This window comes from Pelodiscus sinensis, chromosome 8 (assembly GCF_052426305.1).
Source record: "Pelodiscus sinensis isolate ZL-2025 chromosome 8, ASM5242630v1, whole genome shotgun sequence".
Lineage (NCBI taxonomy): Eukaryota > Metazoa > Chordata > Testudines > Trionychidae > Pelodiscus > Pelodiscus sinensis.
In genome coordinates this window covers 4,668,372-4,696,345 of record NC_143059.1, presented here as the reverse complement: position 1 = coordinate 4,696,345, position 27,974 = coordinate 4,668,372, and the positions used below count along the sequence as shown (strand labels likewise).

The window sequence follows — 27,974 nt, the reverse complement described above, 5'->3', positions numbered from 1 at the left end:
ACTTAATGTGTCTCTGCAGCCTCAGCTCCTGCTCAGGGCTGGAGGGTAGGACGGGAGCTCTTGGCTGGACCAGTGGCCGACCGTACAATCAAGCCATCACGTCAGCGCTCCCGGCAGCACGAAGAGCCACAGGAGAAGCTGCGGGGTCACGCTGCCGGGACCTGGCGGGGGTGTGAGTCACAGGCACCAGGGCATGTGTTCCCACTGACCCCATGAGGCTGTGAGCCCGGTGAGTCACGGCGCACCCCGTGCCGCCTGAGTGCAAAGGCTCCGGATGGGCCCTGGGGCGACGCGCAGAGGAAGGGAACGGCAAAGAGCAGTCCTCCGAAATAGAACAAGGAACTGGGGCTGACCAGCGCCCGCCCCCGGCAGCCTGAAAACCTTATGACATCCTTCCTGCCGCGTCGCTCTAGGCTGTTCTGGGACGCTCCAGGGAGAGACGCGGCAGGAAGCTTTGAACAATTTCACTTCCACAGGTCTCCGGCGGTGGAATCCAGACTGTCCTCTGCCCCTCACGCAGGGGGGATTCCGCTTTCTGACCGGGAGCCCTTCACTGCCCTTGCCACGCCTGGGCACGTGCCAGCTCAGGGCAGAAACTGTGTGACTGGCAAAGCCGACCTGAGGAGCGGGCATCCTCCAATGTCTTAAAAAAACCATCCATGGGCCCCGACGACAAACCCTGCCAAGCGCCCGAGACAAAGCAGCGTCCTGCGAGAGGCAAGGCTGAAACGCTGGCCTTGTGGGAGGTTTGCCATGGACTCCGAGGGGCCAGTTTCCCCCTCCACTCGTGCAAAGCCTGTTGGGTGCGTGTAGGCCGGGTCCTGAGCGTGGGACAGTCACACTGGTATGCAAACAAATCCCCAAGGGAAGGAGGAAGTGGCAGCTGAGGGAAGCTTTCGCTTTCAGCTTGTAGAATATTAACCAGGCCTCTGTGCCACACATCTTGGACTGCCTGATTTGGCACCATGACGGGGGTGGGGAAGCCTCAGGCTCACCAGACGCTCGCCTTCAGGTCCTGACAGGACGGGCCCAGCCCTTGTTGGTTGAGTAGAACAACACAGGCGTGAGGGATGAACCCAAAGCATTCACTCGTTCGTTACCAGCTCCTGAGAGGTTGGCCGGCTGCTGTTTTACTGGCCAAACCCGAACGCGCCCTGGATTTGCGACTGTTTCTTTGACAACCTGGCCTGGCACGGCTACTAGCTAGCAGGGGCCACAACATGCCTGACTGGCACTGACCTGAGCAGACCTGCAGGTACGGAAGCTCAGGTGTTGGCTTCCTGGAGCACAGAATCAAAGCAACACAGGGCTGGAAGGGACCCCCAAAAGTCATCAAGTCCAGCCCCTTCGCAGAGGCAGGGCCAAGTAAAACAACCATCCTTAACAGGGGCTAGCCAACCGGTCCCTACCCGCCTCCAATGCTGGGGATTCCACAGCTTGCCTTGAAAACCTATGCCAGTGCTTAATTACCCTTAGACTTCGAAACCTTTCCTACTATCTACCCTAAAACTCTCCTGCTGCAGGGTAAACCCCTTAGGCTGTGTCTAGACTACATGCCTCTGTCGTCAGAGGGATGTAGATTAGACACATAGGCAAAGGTAAATGAAGCGCGGCTTCATTTAAATTTACATGGCTGCCGCACTGAGCCGACAAACAGCTCCCGCAGCGCCAGCCCCGTGGCACCGGCCAGCAGCGCCCTGTTATTCCTCATGGGACGAGGTTTACCGGGGCTGCCGATAAAGGGCTTGGATGTCGGCAGGGGAGCGTCCAGACTAGCGCGCTGAGCGGACAAACAGCTGATCAGCTGTTTGTCGGCTCAGCGCGGCAGCCATGTAAATTTAAATGAAGCCGCGATCACTTAAATCGCGGCTTCATTTACCTTTGCTAAACAAACAAATCTACATGGCTCCGTTGACGGAGCCATGTAGTTTAGACGTACCCTTACTGTCCTACCTCCAGTGGACAAGGAGCCACTTTATAAGAACCATTAACATGTTTGAAGACTTGTTCCATCCCCATTAAACCACAGACCAGGTTTTCTAACCCCGTTCTCGTTTGTGTCACTTTCCTCCGGCCTCTTTCCAATTTCTCCACAATTTTACTGATGTGCAACACCAAGATCTGGACACGGTATTCTAGTGGAGCTCTCCCCAGGGCCAAGCAAGATGCTGAGCCCCTGTGCCGGATACATGGCACGCCTGCTAATACACCCCGGACTTCAATGCGCCAGTTTTGCAGCTGCATCACGTTGGTGACGCAGACTTAATTTGTGAGCCACTATAATCCACAGCTCCTTTCCACTACTGCCTACTACATTCAGTACTTTGTGTGTGTCTTGATTGAAGTAAGGATGTTAAGTATTGGGTAATTGACTAATTGAATAGTCGATGCATTTTTTGCATTGACTATTCGATTAGTCGATAGGGCGCCTCCATCTTTGAAGAGTAGCAACAGCTCTACGGCTTTTGCTACACTTCAAAGGCGAAAGCGCCGAAGCCAAGGGTCAGCTGGGGACTCCATGTGCCGTGCGGTGCTGCCGCTTTGAAATGCTGCAAGGAGCCTGCTGCTTTGAAGTCCCCCTCTCTCCTTTCTCGCCTCTCTCTGATAGAGGCAGAGGAGGGATGGGGGGTGGGGGAGAGGAAGCAACTAGTCGACTAGCCTGTCAATTATCAGATAAGCATTTGCTTTGATCGGATAGTCGACCAGTCCTTCACATCTCTAGATTGAAGTGCATCTTGATCTATTGAGACCAATTTTCTAATTTGTCAGCTTCAGGGGGTAGCGGAGTTAGTCTGTACCGGATAATTTGTACAGCCCATTCATTGTTTAAGTTTTTCTATTTTGGGAATGTGGTTTTGAATTTTAATCCTCGCCTCCAAAGTGCTTGCAACCCCTCCCAGCTTGGTGTCATCTGCAAATTTGATAAATATACTCTCCACTTCAGGACTCAAATCCTTCATAAAAATATAATCCTCCTTGTGGGACCCCATTACGAACACGCAGGGCCGGACTGAGGCATGGGTGAGCCGGGCAGCTGCCCAGGGCGCCAACCGATGGGGGGCACCTGATGGCAGCTGTAAGGGGCGTTCCTTACAGCTGCCATCAGGCACCGTGTGCCCAGCTCCCGCAGCGCCAGCCCCGTGGCACCGGCCAGCAGCGCCCTTCCCCCCACGGCCACGGGGCCCTGCATGGCCCGGTGCGCATGCCAGCAGCACTAGTCAGGCCGGGCTGGGCAGCACATGCACCTTGCACCCCGGGAGCGGGCTGCGTGCCAGTGGCCGTGGCCAGCCCATGCGTGTGCCCGGGGGCGGTGCTGCGTGCCTGGGCCCAGGGCGCCAAAAGAGCTCAGGCCGGCCCTGTGTACACCCTCCCACTTTGACAGCAAACCATGGATAACGACCCTTTGAGTACGGTCTTTTACCCAGCCATACACCAACTTCATAGCAATTTCATCACGACCAAATTTCATTAGTTTGCTTCTGAGAAGGTCAGGTGGGATTGGGTCAAAAGTCTTAATAAACAAATGAAGATGGAGCATGTCTGATGTTTCACCTCATCCACTAGGCCAGTAACCTCGTCAAACAGGAAGTTAGGTTGGTTTAACCTGATTTTTTCTTGGGAAATCCAGGCTAGTCCTTATAACCTTGGCCTCCAGATACTTGTAAATTGATCGATTGTTCCAGTAGCTTTCCAGGTAGTCTGACTGGTCTCTAATCCCCCCGGTTCTCTTATTAAGGACAGGCATTATGTTTGCCCTTCTCCCATCCTCTATGACCTACCCATCCCCCCTGAGTTACTGAAGATAGTTGCTGATGGTTCTGAGAGTGGGTCACCTCGTTCCGTAAGTAACTAAGGATGAATTTCAGCAGGTCCTGCCAACTTGGCTACATCAAAGCATTCATTAACCTGTCCTTTCCCTGCTAGGGACGGTATTCCTTCCGCTCCGGTGTAAATGACAGTGAAGTTGAGGCACCTTTTTTAGTGAAGATTAAAACTAAAGAGGCATTAAACGTTACAGCCTTCTTGATGGCCTCCGTTATTAACTCTCCTTCCCCACTAAGTCGAGGACCTGCACTTTCCTTCCTCTTCTCTTGCTCCCTGTGTATTTAAAGAACCTCGTTTTATTGCCTTTTATGTCCTTTGCCAGGCCTATTTAGTCTGTGTGTCCCCCATGTGCTGGGAGGCAACACCCGTGATGCTCTGTGTTCTCACTCCCTGCCTCTTCCCAACTCCTTTGGACCATTCGGCGCTTGGGGAGCAATTTGCAGACAGCAATCCTTGGATCTATGCAACAGTGGTGAACAAGCCATGCCTACGGACCCCGCCTCCGCACCCCATCACACACCGATTGAGAAAGATTGCCACAGTGACGTCGGTGACTAATCCGTCACTCACCACCACCAGCAAAAACTTGTCCCCAAAATGGGGCGTCCCCAAACCCGAGACTCTTTTGCAGGAAGATGAGCTGGTGGAAGGACGTCTCTGAAATCTGGACTTAAACGCTCTGGGCCATCGCTCCTAGGATCTGCAGGGGAGGAGCATGACTGTCACACGCTGAGGTTCACAGCCAGATGGAGTTGGAAACCCAGCATCCTTTATGCAGCCGTCATGTATTAGAAACTAGGAACCATTTTCCATCCCTCCCACTAGGTTCTGGTGCCAATGGCTGTAAGACCCGAGCTCCTTTCACCCCTCTGGCTGCCGGTTTGCTCCCGTCAAACAAAGGCAGCACTCCAAGTTTCAAAGGTGGGGGAGTACCTGTAGGAACCGGCTGTGCAGCCTAGTGGATAGAGCTCTCAATCTGGACACAGGAGAGGTGGGGGTCTATTCCTGCCTCTGCCAATGGCCTCTGAGTGACCCTGGGCAAGTCACATCACCTCTCTGTACCTCAGTTTCCTCTTCCGTAAAATGGCTCGGGGCAGGAAGTACATATTGCAACAGACACATAGATCATTAACAAGATGACTCTCTCAGTTGGCTGGCTTTCATGTAGAAGCGTGTCCTTTGCAAAGCCAGCCAACTGAGAGAACAGGGTTGTATACGCTACACATTATTATTCCAAGCATCCGGTTGTTTACTCTCTGCTCCCTAGCCATCAGGTGGCATAAACCAGTTTCCTCATCCCGGCTTAACCTGTACCCTGACCGGATCCTTTTTAACAAAAGGCACAGCTGGCACGACCCCTCACACATCACTCCCGCTTTGAGAGGTGCCCACGCGCTGGCAGATCCCTTGCTCCTGTCTGCCTGGTCCCCCAAAGCGCAGCTCCCCGGTGCAATCACACACCCTGCAGGGGCTGTGAGAAGGGTGTCTGAAGGACAAACGCCCCTGCCGTTCTCTGTCCCTTGAAAGAGCCACAGAACAGATGCTGGGGCGTACGCCCGCCCCCAGGGTAAATGACACGCAAGGCCATAGAGTCTTAGGAGTAACATCTCTAGCCAGGTGCCGACAAGCAAACCTTTAGGAAGAGCGGAAGGAAACCCAGCAGCCTCCTCTGCTGCTCTTCCGGGATGAGGAACGGAGACGCCCGCTCGTACTCCAGAAACTGTTTGGCTAGGGTCTCCCACAGGTCGGCGCAGCCCCACTGCTGCCCGTCCCGGCCGGCCTCAGGCTGTGCTGGGGCTTCCACGTCGTCATCGGGGCCTGGCTCCTGCCCCGTCTCATCTAGGAAATCCCCCTGCTGCTTCCGGAGCTCTTCGGCCGGGTCCATGCCGTGGCCGAACGGACCTGAGAATAAAAACAAGGGTTATCCCTGGGGCTGCCAACCTCCCGCAGTGTCCCGGAGCCTCCAGGAATGGAAGATTAATCTTCGCCCCTTAAAGACGGTGTCATGTCACGAAACCTCCAGGGAAAAACAGAATCCCACCCTGGTTCTGTGCTTGTAGGGTTTTCCGGGGGAGCGGATGGGTTGCCCTTGGCACAGGGGACCCAGCCAATCTCAGGAGCTCCCTTTCCAGAATGACGGCAGCCAGCAGCCCAACCCCCCCAGGAGAGAGCAGAGAGGCGGTGTCTCCCGTGTGACACGCTGCCCCAGCTGGCTCCGCAAATGGCAGCCGCGGCCCTGGAGGGACAGTACCCAGAAACCGTATTGAGTTCGTTCAGTCTTTCGCAGGCCGACAGGCTCATCAGCCTCCCGCTGGGCGTCAGCCTGCTCCAGGCAGGATTCAGGGGCAGCCTCGCAGGACCCACGGAGCGAGGCCTCCCTGCTCTAAGACCCCACCACGCTCATCGCAAATCATGTGGGGCGGAGTCCCGGCCTCATGGAAGTCAGTGGCAAAATTCCCAGGGACTTTGCTTGGGACCAGCGTTCCACCCGGAGCCTCTTTCCTGCTGCCCTGGCCCCCGGGAGCTCAGAGGAGCTTGCTGTCCACTGCTCCCCCCTCCAGGCTTCATTCCTGGCTCTCTGGGGCTGGATCCTGCAGGGATGGGTCACACACACCCTCCTCGGAGCTCCCCGGTGCAACAAGATGATAGATTGACACAGTGTGCTTAGCGAGGGGGGAGGACGGATCACTGGGGAAGGGCAGTGGCCGGCCCAGAGCAGCTCCTCTACCCTGTGCCATCCCTGCTCAGTCCCAGCCTGGCCCCCCTTCTCTGTGCCCTCCTGCCTCAGTTCCCCTCCGACCTCTGCCCTTCTCACTCCCCACTAGCCCTTTCCCTCTAGTGGCCACCAGGTGCCACTTCGGCACAGCTGACACTGCAGTGTAGGCAGGGCCACGGGGCCGTGTGATCACGGGATGCCCTGCCGCCTCTGGCTTATCTGTTGAACAGAGAGAACCGATAGCGCGTGAGGCTAGGACTCAGGAGACCTGGGGTCTAGTCCTGGCTCTGCTGCCGGCCTGCTGGATGATCTTGGGCAAGTCACAGTCCCACTCCTGGGCCTCAGTTTCCCCAGCTGTAGAGTGAAGATAAAGATGTTGGCCTGCCTATAAAATGCTCTGATATGTATGGATGAAAAGCAAGGTGGTATTACGAGAGGGTGGCACACTTTTAGCGTACAGCTGAACCGATACAGGCCCGAGACAGAACTCACCACCACTAGGGCCCACGGATGTCTCTGCAGGTGAGGGGCTGTAGGGCCTGGCCAGAGTTCGGGTGTGGGGGCTAGCCAAAGTAGGAAGTGAGAATCTCCTGGTAGCTTGACTTCCGCTGACATTCGGCCCAGAGGGTGCCTTTTGATGCTGTGGGCAGGGGAAACCCTATGATACCCTAATCTGCTTCCTGCCATGGGCCTCGGTGAGGTTGCCACGTCATTCCTGTAGACACAATCAGAACACTACAATCCGAGGAAACGGGTGTCTCTCAGTTCTCACCCCCATCAGGAGAGTTCTGCCCACTGACTCCTACAGCATTCCTGGAATCCTGGAATCGAGCCGACACACTTACCCCGTGGCGCCCAGAGAAACTGAACATCAAGGCTCACTTTGCTTGGCCAGTATATTAATGCGAACAAGAGAGAAGCCCCTTTCATCCTCCACTACACGCCACACACGATTAACGTTAGAGAACAATGAGATGCTTCCTACACATAGAAACTTTCTTTTTCAACTAGTCATTTATTTAACAAATCTTTTTGTTTGTTTGGGCACGGCTTGCATGAGACCTGCTCGCATCCGCAAGGCCCCACAAGATTGGTCCTTGAGGGTAAATTTGTACCCCCTACTGAAGAGAACGGGGGTTTTGGCAGGGACTCTAATGAGGGAGGGATTTCACCCTGACGTCTACGGCTCTGTCATACTGAGCCTGGAAAGCTAAGTACAGAGGGAAGAACACACAGGAAAACATCAGCAGCAGGAACCCAATCAAGGCTGGAAACACCCTAAAATGAGATCATTGCGCAACCCAAAAAGTCCAGGCTCCATTATGTTGCATTTCCCCAAGAACAGAGTTCACCCTTCCCATCCCAGGAGTGGAATTCATAGAAGGACACCACTGATCGGTGAACCCCTGCCAAGTGCTGGCTGCAGCCCGCTCCGTTTTTGAGACTTGTGTCTAGAGGGAAGGCGCAGAATACTTCAAGCCAAGAGACCCGGAGTTAGGCCAGGCTCAGCTCCTCTGCTGAGCGCTGTTGAACAAATACCCATGAATCCCTTAAACTCTCTATTCCCCTGAAAAAATATAGCGACCCTGCCGCACAGATCTGCTACCATGGCGCGAGGATCCGAGATGCTCTGTTCTTGGAGGAGTCTAAACAAGTGGTTTTCCCTCCTGAGGTCCTGCCAAAAGGGAGGGGGAACATAGGGGGGCAGCCACACGGGGGCCCGGGTCTCTCAGCTGCTGCTATCTCGGGTGCCCTCGGCCCTTTAAATCGCCCCTGGAGCCACATGCGGAACACACTAGAGGCCCTGAAGGCCTAGCTGGTGGAGGCTAGCCCTAGCCCCGCCCCTTTTTCCTGAGGCCCTGCCTTTTCTGGGGCACTTTCCCCCACCCAGACTTTGCCTGAGGGGGTCTGGCAAGTCTCTCAGCAGCCCTGCACCCAAAGATTATTTCTCAGATTTCAGAAGGAGCCTGCACCTCCATTTGAAATATTTTTAGGGCTTGCAAATGAAAAAAAATGAAAACCACTGATGGAACCAGTTTTAACAGACCCCTTGTACTTCCGTAGCCCACCTGTGACACCGCCAAGGGCTCCTTCGGCTGTAGCTATTACACGCTGTTTTCTGTTCCATTTTGACAGGCTACAAAACATTTTTACATACCGAGAAGACGCGGAAGAAGGGTCTTTAAAACACAATAAAGTAAAAAGATCCAAGAAGCCCATGGCTGCTGTTCAGAAAGTGGCAGCAGTAAAAAAAAAAAAAAAAGGGGGAAGTGAAACTTACCAGGACAATTTTAATCTGTTATTCTAAATGACAGCTGTGTGAAATCACAGAGCAAAATGACTGGGCCATCTCTGAGCCTAGCTATTCCGCGTCTTTTGAGCACACCCGTTATTTCGAAATCTAATGGGCTCGCTATTCCGACATCCCTGTAAACCTTGTTCCACGAGGAGTAAAGGACATTTCAGAATAGCAATTTATTTCAAAATAAGGGCTGTGTAGACAGCGCCAAATTTTGAAATAAGCTATTTAGAAATTAACCCGAAATAAGCTACGCAACATGCATAGCTCAAATTACATAGCTTATTTCAAGCTATGGGTAGAGTGTAGGTGCATGCAGGCTGAAAAGGAGCAAACCTGTGGCACAGTGAACCTGTGGAACTCCTTGCCACAGGATGTCATAAAGGCCAAGACTATAACAGGGTTCAAAAAGGAACTAGGTAAATTCATGGAGGACAGGTCCGTTAATGGCTATCAGCCAGGATGGGCAGGGGTGATTCCCGGTTCTATTCATTCCCTCTGGGGCACCTGGCATTGTTGGAAGACTGGATACTGGACTAAATGGACTTTAGATCTGACCCAGCCAAGCAGTTCTTACGTTTAAATGGAAAATGGGGCTTGGCAGTGAGCAAGAGCCTCGTTGTCCGAAACAGTGCAGACTTCTTTTGTGGTTGACTTCATTGAGAATAAATTGTACCTCCCCTGGTCCAATCCCAGCACCAGATCACATTTTGGTCTAATCTGTCTATCAAGGACCCAAGCTCAGAGCTCGAGAGATTCAACCCAACGTTTTCGTGAGATGGTAAAGCAGGTAGTCGGAGAGAGGTCACATAAGAACGGCCGTACTGGGTCAGACCAAAGGTCCATCTGGCCCAGTAGCCCGTCTGCCGACAGTGGCCAGCACCAGGTGCCCCAGAGAGGGTGGACCGAAGACAATGACCAAGTGATTTGTCTCCTGCCATCCCTCTCCAGCCTCTGACAAACAGAGGCCAAGGACACCATTTTATCCCCTGGCTAATAGCCTTTTATGGACCTAACCTCCATGAAATTATCTAGCTTCTCTTTAAACTCTATTATAGTCCTAGCCTTCACAGCCTCCTCTGGCAAGGAGTTCCACAGGTTGACTACACGCTGTGTGAAGAAGAACTTTCTTTTATTTGTTTTAACACGAGATGCTGGATCAAAACATTTGGGAAGGTGGGCTCCCAATGCTGCGGCGCGGGTCTCTCTCCAGAAGCAGTTCTCTGCTCTATGTAACACACCCCCGTTTTCTAGTGAGCGTCAAAACCAAGTAGGGCCCAAAATCAAAGCTGGAAGCAGTCTTGGGTCCTCAGCGCCATTCCTCTCCAGTCAGGCAAGGACCCTTGTTTTCAAGTCACTACAGTGAAAGCTTTGTTATCCAGCACTCTGTTACCTAGAAAACTTTGTTCGCTGGCATTGCCCCCAACCACAGTGCCATGCGCACCTGATTCCCACCTGTTCACCCGGCCATTGAGGGGCACAAAAGAAGTCTGCACTGTTTCAGACAGCCGGCACTGCTGGCCAGTGTACTTGTGCGGCTGTTCAGGAGAGATTCAGATGCTGCCCAGCTGATTAGCAGAGCGCCCACAGCTTTTGTGTTTCTACTGGTGGTGCACATTGGTCTATGCCTTGGTGCATATAGAAAAAAATTATTCTGTACACTGATGAAAAAATCTGCACGGGGATAGGAAAGATTCAAGGGAATATTGCTGCTGGCTGACGTCATCAGCTGGTGCTTCCTTCCCCCTTTGCCTGCTCCGAGCTGGATCTGCCCATAGGAGGGAGGGGCAAAGCAATTCACCTTCCAATCAGCAACCCCCATTCCCCAGAAGAGCTGGGTAACAAAGCTTTCCCTGGCCTCAGAGATAGAGAGAGAAATGCCCCAACCTTCCGCAGCCAGAAACTGAGGAAATACAGCCTGACAGATCTCACTGATTGGAAGAGTCTCCCGATAGTCAAGATACATTTTCCTTTACTTAACTTCATCCCGTAGGCTCTGGGTCTGCCCACTCCTCGTCCCCTTAGTTAATACATGAACCAAGAGATTGACAGTGTGTTCCCAGCTCACATGCCATAGAAAAGCTAAGAAGTTAGTTAAGGTTGCTAAGTGTTAAGGTTGCTAAGTGCAACTCCCATCCCACCCTTTGTCTTGTCTCTCTGGCTGGTAAACTCTTTGGGCTCTGGCCTCTCTCGTCTAGGTCTGTCCAGCACTGAGTGCAATAAGACCCTCTTTTGGCTGAGCCCTTAAAAGTTCCCTAAACAAAAATAAGAGGATGGATTATTGAATCACTGGCTTATTGAACACACTGGCCAATGTGGAGAGCACTGTACATTGTCAGAAGGATCCTTTTCATCGGATTAGGTACTTGGTTTCTGTAGCACTGTTCTGTTTTCTGTTTTGTTCTCGACAGAACATGTCTCGTTTAGACACAACATGCTTGGGCGTTGCTCCATTGAAACCAATAGATTTCTATCAAGACTGAATTTGGCCCGGTGTTGTCTTCTGATGAGACCACCTCTCAGTTATGGGGGGGCGGGCTACCTGTGTTTCAAAGCAGGCCTTTCTATACAGCATTTTGGCAAATCATTAATTCATGCTCAGGTTCGTAAGGGCGGCTCTGCTTGCTCAACCTTGAACAGCTTTTCTATGCGCAACAAAAATGTGGCGATGGGACGTTCATGTTTGCCTGCTTTTGTTCTCCACGTTAAAAAAAACAAACTGCTTGCAGTCACCTTGTCAGGTCAGATTCTGCACTGATTTATGTACCAGGTACAGTCGGAGCAGTATGGGGGATTTCGCCCTTCTAGGTGAGGTCCGGCTGTCAATGAAATATTGTTCCCTGATGCTAGGGAGTACCCTGGCTGCTGCTAGTTACCGTTTAACTGGAGATTACCCACGGGCAGTCTATCTCCAAAAGAGGCCCCCAAGAAGAGCAGAATGAAAACAACATGGAGCACCCAAAAAAGAGAAGTGTAGGAGAGTTGGAGGCAGCTGCAGCAAATCAAAGAACTCTGCGAACAGCAGCAGCTGATACCCCCTGCCACCTCGGCTCCCTCTGCTGTCCCTAGAACAGAGGCAAACGTCTGTATTTCCACCATTCCCCTTCTCCCACCAGCCCCACAACGTGCACAACGTTCACACCGGCCCCTGCCATTTGAAAGTGACTCTGTCAAAGCACAGAGCATGACAGAGGCCTCCTGCTTTGCTAGAGCAGTGAACCCCACCCTTTCAGTGCCCCTTGCAAACCTGATCTACCTGGGCACGCAGGTTCAGCGACTTCCGGAGCGAGCACCTGCGATATCCAGGAAAAGCGGCTTTTCTTCTGGTGTCTGGGGCACAGCTGCCCAGCCAGGCATCTTAAAGCAGTTGGAGACTCCCACTCTGCTCTTTAAACTTTTCGCTGTGAATCACTTGATTAGCTGCTGTGCTTATTTCCTGGGGAAAGCAGAAGTGGAGAAGCATAAAACAAACCACAAGCGGCGGGAGCCAAAATGACTCTCAGCAGTTGAGCTGAGCTGAGAGGGAGCTGGGCTTCTCTCCGGCCTCAGACATCAAGGAGTTTCCCTTGTGCCAATATTAACAAATAAAGGGTGTTTTCTTTACGCTTTGCTGAATTGTTAGGGCAAGGCGCTGGCTCCAGCCACAGGACACGGGCAGGAGGCAGTAGGAACGTCCCTCCCCAGCCTGCCTCTGATCTGGAGATACCACTTCAAAAGGTTGTTTAGTCTTTGGCCTCCCTGACGCCAACAAGGTAAACTGCATTGATGACCCAAACAAACTTGGGGACCCACCTAGGAATCAAAGCCAAAGGCTTTTTGCCTCGCCCCCTTCTTTACAACAACAGGCCAGGATGGGGTTGGATTTGGTTTTTAAGCTTGTCTCTTTTAAAAAACACTAGCAATGCACTTGAAAGAGAATCCTCTGAATTGTTATTCATGCCTAAATTGGACACTTTACACCTGAGTCTGAATAAAGAATCTAATTATCTTACCCATTACAAAGATAGCTTCCCCAATTATCACCTCTAATATCATTAGCTCACAGACATTAGCTTACCTTCCCCCCCCCCCATCCCCCTTCTGTTCTGAAGTTTGATTTGTCCTTTTCATATGTGTTCATTTTTTTTAATTGTATCCTTTGGTATATATGGTTGTGACAATTTTCTTCCACTATTTGATCTAAGGAAGTGGGTCTGGCCCACGAAAGCTCATCACCTAATAAACCATCTTGTTAGTCTTTAAAGTGCTACATAGTCCTGTTTTTTGTTTCAACTAGCAATTCAGGCATTTTCTAACCTATTCTCCTGGCCAATATGATGTGGGCAACTAGAGAACTAGGATTATGACGACCGGCATATCAAGCAAGTGAAATGTAATTAACAGAGGAAGGAAGGGATTTTGTTCAGGGTGTTTAAATTCTTTTGTTAACACCCATTTCACTCAAATGCCACAAAAACAGTTAGGAGAAAAGACATCCTTGTTAAACCCCCTCCCTCTTCTTGCAAAACCAGGGCCAAGGAGCCAGGAGGCTCCAAACCAACATTCCCTCATAGTACCACATGGAAAGGACTCTGTCTGAGGCGCAGCGGGTTTACAGGCGAGAACAGAAGGTTTTCCTCTGGCTGCTCCGTTTTCACACAGCCGAACGTCAGTGTGTTCTCCTCGCTGCGCGTATGAGCGCAGTTACCGAGGGGGGGAGGTCAGTGATGCAGCTGGCTCGTGTCAGGCCTATGCAGGATTAGTCCAGCCCTATAGCTGTAAAGCAAGCAGGGCTGCACCAGTGGGGCCGGCGAGAAGACAGATTCTTCACAGTCCCGGGCAGATCTGGGTTTGGAAGGGGCTGACCCACAGACGGGTCTGCATGAGGCCATTAGCGACTTGCCTCCAGTCAGGGCAAGGCCACCCGGGCAGAGTACAAGCCAACGGGGACGAGGCTCCGGCAGGAAGAGCTCGCCTGGAGAACTGCACAGGACACGCCTCTTGCTTAGCGCCGAGACAAGCCTGAACGTTTCCACTTGTTTGTGCTTAATATTTCCCCTTTTCGGTGTCAGTTGAAAACCGTAGAGCTGAGAGCAGCTTTCTGTGGCAGCCATGGGGAATGGGGGCCTATTCCTCTGGGGCTGTTTTCCCCAGTTCTACAGGAAAGCCCTGGCTCGGTACAGCCATGGTCTGAGCACCCCGGGGCCTGGCGAGGAGGTGTATGCCCTGAGGAGCTGGAAGGAAATCGCCCTCGCTGAAGGCCAATGGGTAGAGACAGCCCCGTTTTGCATAAAGCCCCGAAGTAGGGCCAGGCCTCTCACCCCATCCCCGCCTCGCTGAAGCCAACCGTTATCATCCAACCACCCCGCCCAAAAATTGCACAGGGGAGGCAGGCTGTGTCTGCTGCCTGTGCTCAGGGCTCAGCTCCTCACGGCACCCTAGGGCCCCCTTGTGACCCTGCGCAGGTCATCTGGCATCGCTCTGCCTCAGTTTCCACCTCTGTCAAATGGGGCTCCTATACCTCTTTCTCCCGCTTCCCTCTGTGTAGACGGGGGCAGGAGGATCTCAGAGGGGCGAGGGGTGTGCAGTGCCATACCCGGATGTCTAGCAGGACACCTGTGATCGCCCCGGCCAGGATTCCAGCTTGGACTTGGGTGCCTTCTCTGACACACGGCTAAGCAGTGGCACAAGGAGATTGAAACTGACACAAAGACCAGACCCAGGAGTCCTGCAGTCCCTTTGCTCTGTTGGAGCCCACAGTCCTGGGACAGCACTGTGTGATGCCAATTGCTGGCAGGACCGGCCTGGCGAGATATCTCGCTCAGACGCCACTGGAACGCCGTGGACCAGCATAGACGCCGCAGGTGGACCTCTCATGTCTCCATGACAAGTAGGGTTACCAGATGGTCTAACAAAAAATACTGAACACCCTTCCCCCAAAAAAACACTGGGAAAAAATTCTGTTGAGAAAAACAAAGAAAAGGGGGGAGACCAAAGTTGTTGAGAAAAAAAAAAAAAAGAGGCACTGTGCCTTTAAATGGCCCTATGCTCCTCACTCCCCTACCCCCGCCAGATGCGGCAGGGGAAAATTATCCCCTCCGGGCTTCTGTCTGAGGGAACCAGGAAATACCGGACATTTCACATGTTCAGTATTTTCTGGTTTTTTTACTGGGCAGGGGACCTGAATAACGAACCGTCTGGGTGAAAACCGGACACCTGGCAACCCTAACGGCAGGACAGATCGAGTCCTTGCCCGTGTGGCCTGCCCCTTGCAGGAAACGGATACCGACAGGGGCAGCAGTAGCCAAGGAGCACCGGATCAACTGGAGAGCATTCCTGGGACAAAAACCTCCATCCGTGGATGGCCAGGCACCCTCAGGCTCTTCCTCTGCAGACTTTGGGGGCCAGCCCAGCACATGTGGCAAGCAGGCCAGGTGAGTGCTTCTAGGAAGCCAGCAAAGGAAGCCAACAGCTGACCTGCCTGAAATAAGCGACTGGTGCTACGGAGCCTGCATCCTGCTGGACGGGCACAGCCAGGCGTGGCCGTAAGCAGCACGGACAGCACGGGGCTGGCGCTGGAGAGGCCCTCTCGTCCCTGGATATTCATTCTAATCAAGATGCATCTCTTCGCCCTGCCTTGCATTGCTTTGCCGCCCACGCACGCGAGCTGCCCTGTGCCCTCCCCAGCAATGCTCTCGCCAGCTGCACGTTTTCCTCTGAAAGGAGGCATCCGATGAATAGAAAACCAGGTGTCCCAGAAGGGTGCTGCCCCCCTGGGCTAGCCACGCTGCCTCAGGACGGGCTAGTGCAGCTGCCCAGGTGGAACGCCTTCATCGGCCAAACCCAACCCGCCCCAGCAGGCTGGAACGTCCTTGAGAAAACCCTGGCTTTATTCCCGCAGCAGCAGCTACATCCCCTGTCCACTCACGCAGGAGAGAGGTGACAGCCACCTCGGCCCCGTCAGTGCACAACCCGCCACGCGCTGGTAAACAGAAAGCTCGCCGGGCCAACACGAGTCTCGCGTACCACCTTGAGGACCCGAGAGTAGGCTTGGTTATATGAATGGAGATGCCTCTCTCTTAGAGCTGGAAGGGAAAGGTCATGGAGTCTAGTCCCCTGCCTTCATAGCAGGACCATCCCGGACAGATTTGGCCCCAGATGGCCCCCTCAAGGATTGAATTCACAATCCTGGGTTTAGCAGGCCAATGCTCAAACCACTGAGCTCTCTCCCCCCCCACGCCAAGTTCTCTTCTAGCCCAAATCCTCAGAGGCAGCAAGGCTCCTGCCTGAAGCCTTTGACAAGCCGGGCCTTCTTTCTAAAACAAACTTAAAAAAAAAAAAAAAAAAATCAACCCCCTTGCAACGTAAGACCAATGTAAATGTTTGAATTTGGTTTCCTTCCCTCTTTAACGCCCTCCTCTGCCCGGGCTCCAGCCTCAGGAAGATAATTTCCTGTCAGCTGATCTCCGGGGCACTCGCACAAGGAAAGAAATTCTTCCCCTCGCCAGAAGCACCGTTAGTTGGTGTTCAGGCTTCGCTATGCGAGTGCCGCGGGGGCGGCGTTCCTAGCACCGCTCACAGATCTGCAGGCTCTTCCGCTGAGGAGGAGGAGGAGGAGACCCTGAACGCTCTGAAAGGCAAAGTTGGGCTAAAACAGACTAATGCAGCTCCCACGCAGACTGGTTCAGCGAGCACAGAATGGACTTGTGCCCTGGTTCGGTCCCAGGGGATGCCGGGTTAAAGATTCCCAGGGCCTGGGACCCAGCAAAGGAGTGAATGACTCAGATATGGAGGTGCAGACAGTGGCTTGGACTCAGAGAAAGGCCCATCACCCATCAAGCCCCCACGCCGCCTAGAAACCAATGTCACCCAAACCGATTGGCTTGTGAACTCCTGCCATTCCTTTACAAATGCTGTCTAAGCCCGGCAGCCTGGACTCACTGGTTGGATTCAAGAGAGTGGGGAACCCAGCAACCCTGCAAACTCCTGCGATTTTATCTCACCTCCCGCATTCCTTCTCTGTAAGCTGAATGCTTGGACAGCCACCCAGCTGATTAGCAGGTCACCCGCAGATGGCAGCCTGCATTTCCATTGGTGGTGCACATCAGCACATGCCTCCGTGCACAGAACAAAATTTATTCTGCACACATGGGAAAAATTAGAGGGGCCGCTGCTCACAGCACATGGGCTATGTCTACACTCACGGCTTCTTGCGGAAGAAATATGCAAATGAGGCTAAACACCGAGCCTCATTTGCAGACCTAATGAGCCACCATTTTTGCAGAAGAGGCTCTTGCGCCAGAAGGAGCGGTCTACACGGCCCCTTCTTGCGCAAGAAAAACCCTCTTGCTCAGTGTTGCTACACTGATTATTTATAGGAATAGCGGCATGGCACAAGAGGGGTTTTCTTGCGCAAAAAGGGGCCGTGTAGACAGCGACTTGTGGCGCAAGAGCCTCTTCTGCAAAAATGGCGGCTCATTAGGTATGCAAATGAGGCTTGGCGATATTCCATGCTTAGCCTCATTTGCATATTTCTCCCGCAAGAAGCCGTGAGTGTAGACGTAGCCATGGTGTTTGCCTCAACGCCCCAACTCCTGGAGCTGCAGGACCAGATGAGAACCGCAGCGCACGCTGGAGTAAAGGGCCAAGTTCCCGGCCCTTCGGGCTGTGAAGAGCAGCTGCACACGGTAACCCCAGCGCGCTGCAAGGGCTCAGACACGGGAAGGCAGAGAAACCCAACGCTGGCTGCTGTTTAATCACCTGATGCCCCGGTGGTGGGCCAAGCCCCCTTTGCAATCTAGCCCCGGGCACTCCGCTTTCTGCTGCCTGCTTTCTGCTGACTTTAGCTTGGGCAATGCTGACACCGCGTGGCCAGACAGGTACACTGCATCTCACCTGGAGGATCACCAGCCCTGGTACCCAGCCCCTTTCTCTGGGCTGCCGGGTGAAGCCCCTGTCACCGACCAGCATTTCCTCCTCTGGGACCTGAAGCATTGAAAGCAGGGGGCCAAGTTGTCTCCCTTATCATCCCTCCTGACTCTCCAGTATCCCCCGCCGTGTGTATTAATGGAGCCCCGGCTCAGTTTCCCCTCGGGCGGGACAGCAAGCGGCAGCCGGACCACATGTGAGTGGCCAGTGGGCACAGCCTCCACCCTGCAGTGTCCCCCCCCCCCCCCCCAAGAGCTACACACCCCTCCTGGCCACACCTGAATACTGTGCAGGGTGCCCTTGTGTCTACAGACCACTGGAGGGCAATAGGACTGAAATCCAGACAAGATCTGCCTTGGTACTGTGGCACGCTCCATGGTTACAGCAGAAATCAGGCCCCCAGGACCGTCCGCGAGCTCTGAAATACCCATTTTAGGCCAAAGATCCCGGGAGCTTTGTGTCGGGCTCCCCTCGTCCAGCCTGGCTCCGAATCCACGAGGGCTAAAAGCCACTTTTTAAAAGTGCGTTAGGAGGCTCCTACCATCCACCACCCGCCTCAGGAGCTGGTGGTGCAAGGAAAATGCGACTCTCGGGCGCTGGCCGGAGCTGAAAAGATTCTTCTCCCCGAGTGTCTGGACAGACTCATCTCTTGGAGCGGGGTTACTGCCTCCAGATGCCAGCGAGACCCTGCAAACATTGATTGACACGGCCCAGTGGGGCTCTATCTGTTGCATGCTCACTTTTCCTTAAGCACGCTCCTTCTACGTTTGATGAGCCGAGGGCTCTGCTTCTGGTTTTTACAGACTAATGGGTTTAGGCCAGGGGGGTTTAAATGACAGGGTACAACTCAGCACCGGGGGTGGAAGCCGGGCACTGGGGTTCCTGGCAGCAGGGGAATCGGGAGCAGGCGCTAAGGCAGCTCCATGCCTGTCCTGTGCCCCAGAAGCAGCCACCAGCAGGCCCGGATCCTAGGTGTGAGGGGGAAGAACCCAGGTATCCCCACTAGCTCCGCACTCCCCTTGGCCGGGAACCTGCTGCCGGCTGCTTCTGGGGTGCAGCCTGGTCTGCAGGGCCAGGACAAGCAGGAAGCGACGTCTAATTGCAATACCTAGCGAATCTTTTGGGGAAGGCAAGTCTGCTAGAAAGGACTGCCCCTGCCGCTCCAAGATGTGAGCCCACCCTGCCCCGACACACCCCCTCTGGCAAAACCGGAGAACCGATTGGCCATTATTTGTAAGGGTAGAAAAAGCCCCCTCCATGTAAAGTCAGGCCTTCCATAGCCATCAGAAAGATCAAGTCCTGTTTCAGACTCCACAGCAAGACCTCTTTGAGTGAGAGAAGTAAATATCCCTTGTACCCACCTGGTTTTCGGTGGCTGGCACAGACCTCGCTGTGGTGGGCAGAGGCCTGGGTTATAGGCTGTGCACAGAAGAGATGCCAGGCAGGACTCTGACTATCAACACGATTCCAATATGTAAACCGCCATCCCTGAGCTGGACCGAACCGGCTCAGCGGGTTGCTGCTCTTTGGAGCTACGCACACGAGGCCTGACTGGCCGAGGAGTAACAGCAGCGTCACACCCGGCATTGCAGAAATGCAGGAGGCTGTCCCGAATTCTTATGGGCAGCCCCAAGGTCCGGGCGGAGGAAATCCTACGGTATCAGCGCTGGGGGTAGGCCAGACTCGCCTCAGCTGCACTACGGCCTGTTTGGAACGGCTCCTCTACAAACCCGGGCCGGCTTGGACAAAGCGCTTTGTAGCTGACAGCTCATCACCAGGAACCCTTTACCCCTCAGACTGGGCTCTCCCCGGCCTAGGACTTACCTGTGCCCGCTGTGCTTTGCCACGAGAGCCATGTGCTGAGATTCTGGAAACCGAGGGCCTCTTCGTCATCTACCAGCCAGGCCTAGGGCCCCCGGGTTGCAGCTGGAGAGGGGAGAGTGTTGGGGAACATACCCCACGGGCCAGGGGCTTCTTGGCCTGCCAAGGCGGCTGACAACAGGACTGCCCAGCCTCGGTCCTGAAGCGGCTGAACCCAGGCAGGCCACGCCACCACGCCGCGCTCCCATGGAAGAGAAGTCCCCTCCAGGAAAGGCGCCCGTGAGGACGACACCCGCCCCCACGAGGGCAGGCGGCCTGCACACACAAGCAGCCTCTGGTCTCCTGACCTGAGTGTGAATCTTTGGCCAGGAGGCTCGTATCCCCGCAGCCCCTCGAGTCTCACACAACGACACTGGCCCCCCTCCTCCCCAGCAAGGAAAGCCCCACAGCCCCGGTTATAGTAACCCCCCTGCAAAGGCGCTGTTGCTACCTCTCTGGTGCCTGCCTCCAAGGGGCTTGCTGCTTCTTTGGACCAGTACGGGGCTTGGCCTTGAACCCCAACCCACGAAGGACTCACCCAATCACCCTTAGCCCGTGCAGGCCCGCCAAGCTCTCTCAGCCCTACCGAACCCCTTCCCAGCCGGGGCAGACATCAAACCCGGGCAGGACAGGCCACCCAGCTCCACCGGCAAACAGCAGGTTCCGCTACAGTCATCAGAGGAGTATTTCAGCCCCCCAGAACGAGCCGCTTCCGGGCTATGGCCCAGCTCTGCGTCAGTGGTTGAGTAAGACGCTATCAATCACCTGTTTACAGCACGTCCTTGGCCTGCATGTGGGAGCAGACGCTGAGGAGGAGGAGGAAGGCATCCTCCGTGGTTATTGGCCGGCGGCAGCATTCTGGGGAGGGACGGCTCCGCTCAGCCCTCGTGCCCGAGGGGCGGCTGGGCCAAGTGCGAATGGCATGCACCAGGGCCCGGCCCCCGAAGAAGGGAGACAAGACACAGCTGTCTTTGCAGGGGGAATGCTGGCTGAGAGCCGCCCTTCCATGCAAGGCAGGAGCCAGGCCTCCCACACAACCCTTTGGGATAGTCAGGGACCCAGTTCCGGGTTGCAGCTCACTGGCTGTGAAACCCGAGGCGAGACGGCTCCGGGTGGGAGCCGCAGTCACGAGCCAGCCAGCTGACAGCAGCACGGGGCGAGTCGGGGCACAGCCTGCCCTGTAGCGGTTTTCTGGCACCCTCGCTCTGCAGTCTCAGAAATTGAGCCAGGGCACTTTGCAGCTCGCCCGGAACAGCATCCCTGGGTTTCTCTCACTGCCCTGCGTGTGCGCTGTGCTCCCCAGCCCCGGGGCGTGTGCTGGACACCGGCTTTTTTAGCCTCCTCTGGCTGCAAGAGGGGCTGCTTACAAAGTCATTACAGCGGGGCCCTAGCAAAGAGCACGTGGGTTGGATGCCAGCCAGCGGTGGCTGCTGCTACCCTCCTTCCTGGAGCAGGTTGGGACTCACCTCCACAGCGCCTTCTGCTGGCCGGCCTGGGAACTGGCTTTTCTTCCACCTCATGGTGGTCTCCGTGGCTTTATCTGCTCCATTACCTACTTTGTGTAAATGTCTCCACTGCTCGCCAGGCCCTATGTCCCTCCCAGCCCACAATACTGCCCTCCGCAGTGCCCCACACTCTGGAGTCCTCCCCCCCCCAGAGCCCAAATCCCCTAGGCCCACTGTGGCTCAGTGACTCACTGCCAGTCATCATCAAACCCTTGCATCACAGGGAAACTTCCATCTGAAATGGCCACTCAGCACTTCAAAGGGGGCCGGGGCCTACGCCCACCCCATAGCCTTGCTACCCCTCAAACTTCAGCCTGGGAGTTTGCCTGCCCAGAACTCCCCCCCTCTGTCTCAGGAACCCTCTAGTCCACCAGGCAACTCAGGCCCTTCCTGCTCTACAGCTGGAGCAACACTGAGCTCCTGTGCACCAGCAGCCCTTCTTATAGGGCCTGGCCAGGCCCTGATTGGCTGTCTCCAGCCCTCTTCTGATTGGGTGCCAGCCCCAGCCTTCACCCAGGGCTGTTTCAGCCCTTACGGACCTGCCCTGTTACACTTCCCTTCATGTGGGGGTATGCAGCCTACAGCTGGGCTCCTCTGCGCTCTGATAGGCACTCAGCAGGAGGGTGGCTTTGGAAATGTGGGCCCAGGCACAGAAATAGCACCCCAGCGGGAGCTGGCTAAACACAAAGCGTCGCATTCCCTAGAAGGCCCTTTCTGAGTCTCTAATTCCTGCTAACTCTCCTCCTTGTGGATTAACTCTTCATAGGCCTCTTTTCCCAGCAGGCCTTTCTGGGGTTAGCCCTCACATGGGGAGAAGCACAGCAGCTGTGGCCCTAAAGTGCCCCCCCCCCACCAGCTTCTAGCTCTAAGTGCTTGCACAGGGCCTCATCCTGCACACGACCCAGTGCTCCCAGGGAGGTGCAGAGCTCTCCCGGCTCTCAGGGCAGCCAGAGAGTTGAAGGGAGGCTCAGGCCCACTCCCGAGGCAAAGCAGCAGGATCGGGCCCAAGCTGCATAAATATTTGCACCTGGGTCCACTTTTGCAAAGGTTGCTCTGCAGCACGCCCAGGGCAATGCTAAGCAGCATGTTATTAGGTTCCCAGCCTCCCCATACAATGCGGGGACCAGCGGGCACGCTCAGTTTTTCCATCCTTGTGTGGAATAAATTTTGTTATGCGCGCTGAGGCCTGCCAGATGTGCACCACCAGTAGAAACATGTGCTGCCAGGTGCGGGTGCTCTAATCAGCGGGAGGCATTTGAATCTGTCCTAGGTGGCTCCCAAAGCACTCAGCTTTCGGGAACGCAGGTGGGGACTGGGAGAATTAGCACTGATGAAAGGGACTCTCAGGAATCAGCAAGCTGGACGGGGAGCTGCTCCTAAACCCCTTTGACCAGGGCCTTAGCTTCTGGCCAACAGGCCCGTGATAGGTGCTTCTCTCCGGCTGGGATCCTTTCCCAGAGTTAGGCGCCTTGGCCTGGGCAGTCCAGTATTGGAGCTTTCTGTTGGGGAAACAAATGGAGACAATAGATCTGTCCGGTGTTTTCGAAATCCGATGGAATGTCGATTGTGATGTCATGTCAAGCGTGTCTGGGATTTTTGTTGAAACCATCTGGCAACCTGTCTTGATGGACAGGTTCTTTGCGGCCCTGCCGCCTCTGCACGGCCTGCCGGGGTGTCCGACAGGATCCCAGGTGAGCGCAGAGCATAATGGACAGCCTTGCGCTCAGCGGAGCCTCCCCCGACGCTTGAACACCTCCCCTGGGGGCCGTGACTTGGGCTGGGCCGGGCGATGCTGGGTAGCTGCGGGGGAGGGCCGTTCGGGACCCAAGCGCTGCCTGTCGCCCGGAGGAAAGAGGACGCGTCTCGCCGCGCGCTCGGCACAGGCATCGGCTGTCGGGAAGCGCTTCTTAGCAGTGTAGCATGCTGCAGGGCGTGCGCCTTGCCAGCAAACGAGCGACCTCCCTTCCCATGCGGCAGAAGGGCTTTCTACACAGGAGGCCTGCAGGCAGGGGGAAGGGGAGGGGCAGGGCCGTGCCAGAAGCAGCCGCCTGCAGGATGCATCTCAGCTCGCAGGGCAGATTAGATTCCCCTCCAATTAACGGATTGTCACCGTTACATCATCTCTTTGTCCTTCCCCTGGAATGGCTGAGTCCCGGCTTTTCCCTTTTCGACAGGAGGGGGGAGGCAGCTTACAGAACCGACCGGGCGCGATGGCATCCCCCGGCACCCGTGCAAGCCTCCCCACGCAGCGCGGTTTGAAAAAAACCCTCCCTGCCAACATCGCCCGGCTGCCGGAGCGCCTCGCGCTCTGAAATACAAACCCCACGCTGCCGGCGCGCCGACCGCATTGCTCAGTAAGCTGCCCTCCGCTGTGGACCAGCTCTCTCCGAACGGGCAGCCTGCGCAGAGCGGTGAGCGACCCCGCTGTGGCCTCTGGGCCCTTTTCTCTCGGGCTTGTGCCGGTTCAACTCTGGTCTGACTCTCGTCGAGTGGGAAGCGTCTGTGCAGAGGAAAACACAGCCAGGGGCCGCGCTTGGACTCCTGCTCGGGCTGTATTAATAACACTGATGCACGGCCAATTAGAAGCAGCCAGGGCTGGCCCTTGTGTCTCTGGCTCTAGTGATTTATTGACAGTAATTACTGAGGCACTTAATGGCTAGTTTGGATGGGAATTAATTCTGGGCTGGATAAATAATGCATTAAGGTTTATTTAGCTAAATGCACGGCATCTCTCCGGAGCCAGTCGCGGGAGTGGATCTCGGGGCGAGGCTGGGCCGTGATGAACGGCAACAGGGCGAGGAAGCTAGGAAGGTGGACGGCAGCATGCTGACGGCTGAACCGGAGGGGACGCCGGAACCAGGAAGATGCTGAGTCCCAAGATCAGGCAGGCCAGGAGAGGTGAGTAAGGATCTCGTGTATCTTGGGGTTTGCTCTCTGGAAAATACATGTGTGAGTGTGTGTGTGTGGGGGGAGTTGTTCCAAATCAGCTGCAGAAGGAAACTTTTTATTCTTGTCCACAGTCACCCATCAGCTGAATCTTAGAATTTTGCCCTGTAAGGTGGCTCGTGGGCACTTTCATCCCTGTGCCACCTTCAGGAACGTGTGTTGTTTTTTCAAGAGACTCCGCCAAGCCAGGCCAGCGCTAGACCCGTTGAAACGGGCAAGAAGGCACGCCATCCATTGGAACCATTTACCATTCTCCATCACGGGCCAATTTTAAATCCAGATCGGGTGCGTTCCTGAAGGAGCTGCTCTAGGAATGACCGTGGGGCGTGTTCTCTGGCCTGGCTTACAACGGAAGTCAGACGAAATGGCCCCTTTTTGCGTTGGAGTCTGTGACTCTACGACAGCCCTGCCGGCTGAGCGGCTACCCTGTTATCTAGTGTGCCAACCCCCCATGACGCTCCAGTGCCGAAGCGACACATTAAAACTACCGGAGTGAGGGAGTTATTCTTGCAACCGCACTTAGTTCAAGCAGCTGTTCCTTTTCTGCCTGTGACTTGTGTGTGTGTGTGTGGAGGGGGGCGTTGATCTGTTGATGGGGAGGCTTTTCAGTTCAGAATTGCAGCTGCATCCCTGCTAAGCTGCCCGGGGTCCAAGAAAGGGTTCTCGTGGGCAGCAGGAGCCGTTTCCAGGGCGTTTCTCTGGCACCAGGATGTGCCACTGAATCTTTACACTTGAGATCAGCTGGAGAATGGTAGATTTGCCCAAAGCATCCTGAAGTAGTTTTGAGCAAGTAACCTAGCACCTGACCCCCTCTAGCGAGGCGGGCGGGGGAGAGTCACTCTTGGATTGCTGCTGGAAACGACAAAGAAGGGCAAACCGGTCCTGTGTCTGAAACATCCCAGAGTCACAAGCTACACCTGTGCCATGTTACAGAACCTCTAGGACTGGGTCTACACTCCCGCCCATCAGGGGGTATCTTCTAGCAAAGGGGAGGCATTGTGTGATCCGGTGCTGCCCTTCACAGCAATCCCGGGGCAGCTGAAACAGTGAGGAGCTCAGCATCGTTTAGTCTTGACAGTCAGGAAGCCCCGTCATCTGGGGGCAGACTCGAACCTGGGAACCTCTGGAGTTCAGCTGCAGGAGCGACACGCCAGCTGGCTCTCAGCTGAGGCCGTAGAGCAGAGTCATCAGCCTCTCTGTACGCGGTTTGGGGGCCACCCCATGGGACAGAGCACCACCCCCGGGGGGGGGGTGGGTTACATCTACGCTTCAGACGCTCACGTGTCGCCACTTCCTGCAGCAATGGGCTGGGGCGTGGAGGGAGTTTTTGTAGTTAATCCACCCCCTGGAGGTGGTAGCTAGCAGGCCCATACACAGGGGGGCAAAGGTGCAAAAGCCCCCCCCTCTTGGTCCTCCATGGTCCCCTGTGGGGCTGATTCTGGCCGGTCAGGGGAAGGCAGGCGCAGCGCATTGGACCAAACGCAGACTGGGACGGATTCCCCCCGCCCAGGGGGGGCCTTGCTCCTGGGGGGGGGGTTGGGAAAATAGCCCCAGCCTTCTCCCAGCTGGCCAGAGCACGCTTCCTTGGCGTTTACAAAAACACCCCCCGTGAAATTCCTGCGTACGGGGCTGCTAGGTGGATGAAAGACGACGTCTGTCAGTCTGTCTCCAGAGACTGCTCCGCAGAGCTCCGGCTCGCTGGGATGCGGGGGGGATTTTTCACGTGGACGCAAGTTTTCAGGGGAGACCAGCCAGAGTTTTCTTCAGGCGTCTTTTTTGTGAAGCGGGAACTTGCCGGCGGTTTACAGAGAAGGGAGAAGGCTGTAACAATGGGATAGTCACCTGCAGTGATTCCGAGAGGGGTGCGTCTGGGTGAACGTCCCTGTGGCTCTTCCCTTCCTTCTCTTCCCTCCCCGCCCAGCGCTCGGTCCTGTGGCTTCTCTCTTCGGTTTCTCCCCCTGCCACTGGCCTGGTGAGCTGTGCTGGCTAGCACTGCCCCGTGGGATGGAAATACAGGAAAACCACGTGAGAGGTGAGGGCCATGTGTTAGGGAAATGCCATTTCTCGCACCCCAGCAGGCATTTCTCTCACGGGTGCACATTTCTGCTGCGCTTAAGCATATAACAGATCCATCCTACGCTTCAGTGTAGTGTTTAAAGTGGTAATTAACCCATTAAGGGCCCGGCAGTCACCCTAAGGGACGGCCTTGTAAAATAGGGGCCAGCTGTTTGCGCAAGTGGGACACTCCATAAGAACATAAGAACGGCCGTACTGGGTCAGACCAAAGGTCCATCTAGCCCAGTGGCCTGTCTACCAACAGTGGCCAGCACCAGGTGCCCCAGAGGGGGTGGACCGAAGACAATGATCAAGCGATTTGTCTCCTGCCATCCCTCTCCAGCCTCTGACAAACAGAGGCCAGTGTCCATGCCTGACACTTTCTCAGAAGTCACAGGGGGCAGGGTGGACTCGGTCCCCCGCCACAGAAGAGGGCAGTAGAGAGGTTCTCCAAGTTGCCTAGAGAGGCTGGGTGGGAAGTAGCCAATCAGGGGCCAGCAGGCCAGTATAAGAAGAGCTGCAGGGCCAAGGTGAGATCAGTTCCTCCCTAGAGCCGGAGGAGTGTGCCTGGCTGACTCCAGAGGCCGAGGGGAATGCGAAGAAGCTCTGGGCAGGCTCTTGCGACTCCAGGAGGGCAAAGCCCTGAGGCAAGGTGAAGAATGTGAGGGAGCCACAGGCAAGTGGTGTAGAGAATTAGAGCTGCAATGCAGCGCAGGTAAAAGGACGTGGCACGGCTGCTAGCTAGAGGGCCTCTGGGCTGGGACCCCATGCAGCGGGTGGGCCGGGGTCCCCCCACCAACCACAGGGGAAGTGGCCTGGACTTTGAGATGAAGAGGAGCTGGAGGCGCCTAGTGAGCCAGCTGCAGAGCTGGGGCCAGAAAGGCCTGGAGAGGAGGAAGACGCTGCCTCCAGGGCAGGACCAGAGACAACTGGAGAGAGGAGACGGTGCGGAGAGAGGCCCCTGCTGGACTCGTACCCTGGAAGGGGTTTGCATGGTTTTGGTTTCACATCCAGATTGCATCTGACTCAGCCGTCGTGCAGAGTCCCTATGGCCCCACCGCCGAGGCAGCAGGCCCAGCCTGAGATCGGGGGTGCTCGCGAGAGGTGAGTGCACCCAGGGAAGGGGATTTAACCCCTTCCTGGCTCACCCCAGGGCAGCGGGCATCACACAGGCCTCTGGGAGGGCACTGGTGCAGCATCTCGGACTTCCTGAGAGGAGGCCGGGCCCGGGTTGGATAGCTGGGGGCTGCCCCTAGTCTGGAGCCGAGCCCCACCCTGAAAGGTGTCTCCAGGCACCCTCCCCTTCTGGTGCCTCATTCAGGGAGGGGGAGCCAGGTTTAACCCCCTGTGCGCTGGGGCCCGGGCCAAGGCTTGGTGAGGTGCCTGCATCAGCATGCTTGCTTTGGGCAGGTCGGTGGGCGGGGTGGGGGGGTGCCCCAGCTGTCTGGGGCCTGGCTGTTGATGGGGGGAGGTCACGTTGCAGTGTCTCACTTGAGGGGAGGTGGTACAGGAGGGGGACATGCCGGGGGGGGGCGTATCTTGTCCCTCAGCCGGCCCAGTGGGGCCCCCTCACCCCAGCGAAAGGCCTCTGCTTTCAGCAGAGAAACGGCTGCCGGCTCCCTAGGGTCAGTGAGCGGCAGGAGGAAGTGAGGTTTTTGATGGGGGGGGGGGCCCTGGACTCAGCCCACTTCTAACGGAAAACCGACCTGCGCGTTGGCCAGGTCCCAACTCGGGATGGCAAAGCCGCCGAAAACGGTAACCGTGGAACCGCTGAAAGTCTCGGTGGTTCACGCGCACTGCGGCCTCTCCTGCAGGGAGCCGCCCTCCCAGCCCCTGCCGGCCCCGCTCCCCAGGGAGCCAA

At 55.6% G+C, this 27,974-nt stretch overlaps 2 protein-coding genes across 7 annotated transcripts in view; one reads left to right on the top strand and one right to left on the bottom strand.

Moving 5' to 3' along the window:
- WDFY4 (WDFY family member 4) overlaps window positions 1-20,526 on the bottom strand; it is a 187,578-nt gene extending 167,052 nt beyond the window's left edge. For 2 of the 4 annotated variants that reach the window (XM_089780037.1, XM_075934640.2), the window contains exons 1-2: window positions 12,097-12,856; window positions 5,459-5,727 (exon numbers count right to left, since the gene is read on the bottom strand). In XM_089780037.1, the coding sequence (XP_089636163.1) occupies window positions 5,459-5,710 (252 nt within the window). In that variant the 5' untranslated portion in view covers window positions 5,711-5,727; window positions 12,097-12,856. Of the gene's footprint in view, window positions 1-5,458; window positions 5,728-12,096; window positions 12,857-19,571; window positions 20,296-20,372 lie in introns of those variants that run through there. The other 2 variants (XM_075934641.2, XM_075934642.2) reach the window with 2 other exon arrangements.
- Window positions 20,527-23,057: 2,531 nt separating this feature from the next.
- The window catches only part of ARHGAP22 (Rho GTPase activating protein 22), a 117,863-nt gene continuing 112,946 nt past the window's right edge, over window positions 23,058-27,974 (top strand). For 2 of the 3 annotated variants that reach the window (XM_006118141.5, XM_075934643.2), the window contains exon 1: window positions 23,058-24,010. In XM_006118141.5, coding sequence (XP_006118203.3) covers window positions 23,977-24,010 — 34 coding nt within the window. In that variant the 5' untranslated portion in view covers window positions 23,058-23,976. Of the gene's footprint in view, window positions 24,011-26,649; window positions 27,218-27,974 lie in introns of those variants that run through there. The other variant, XM_075934644.2, reaches the window with a different exon arrangement.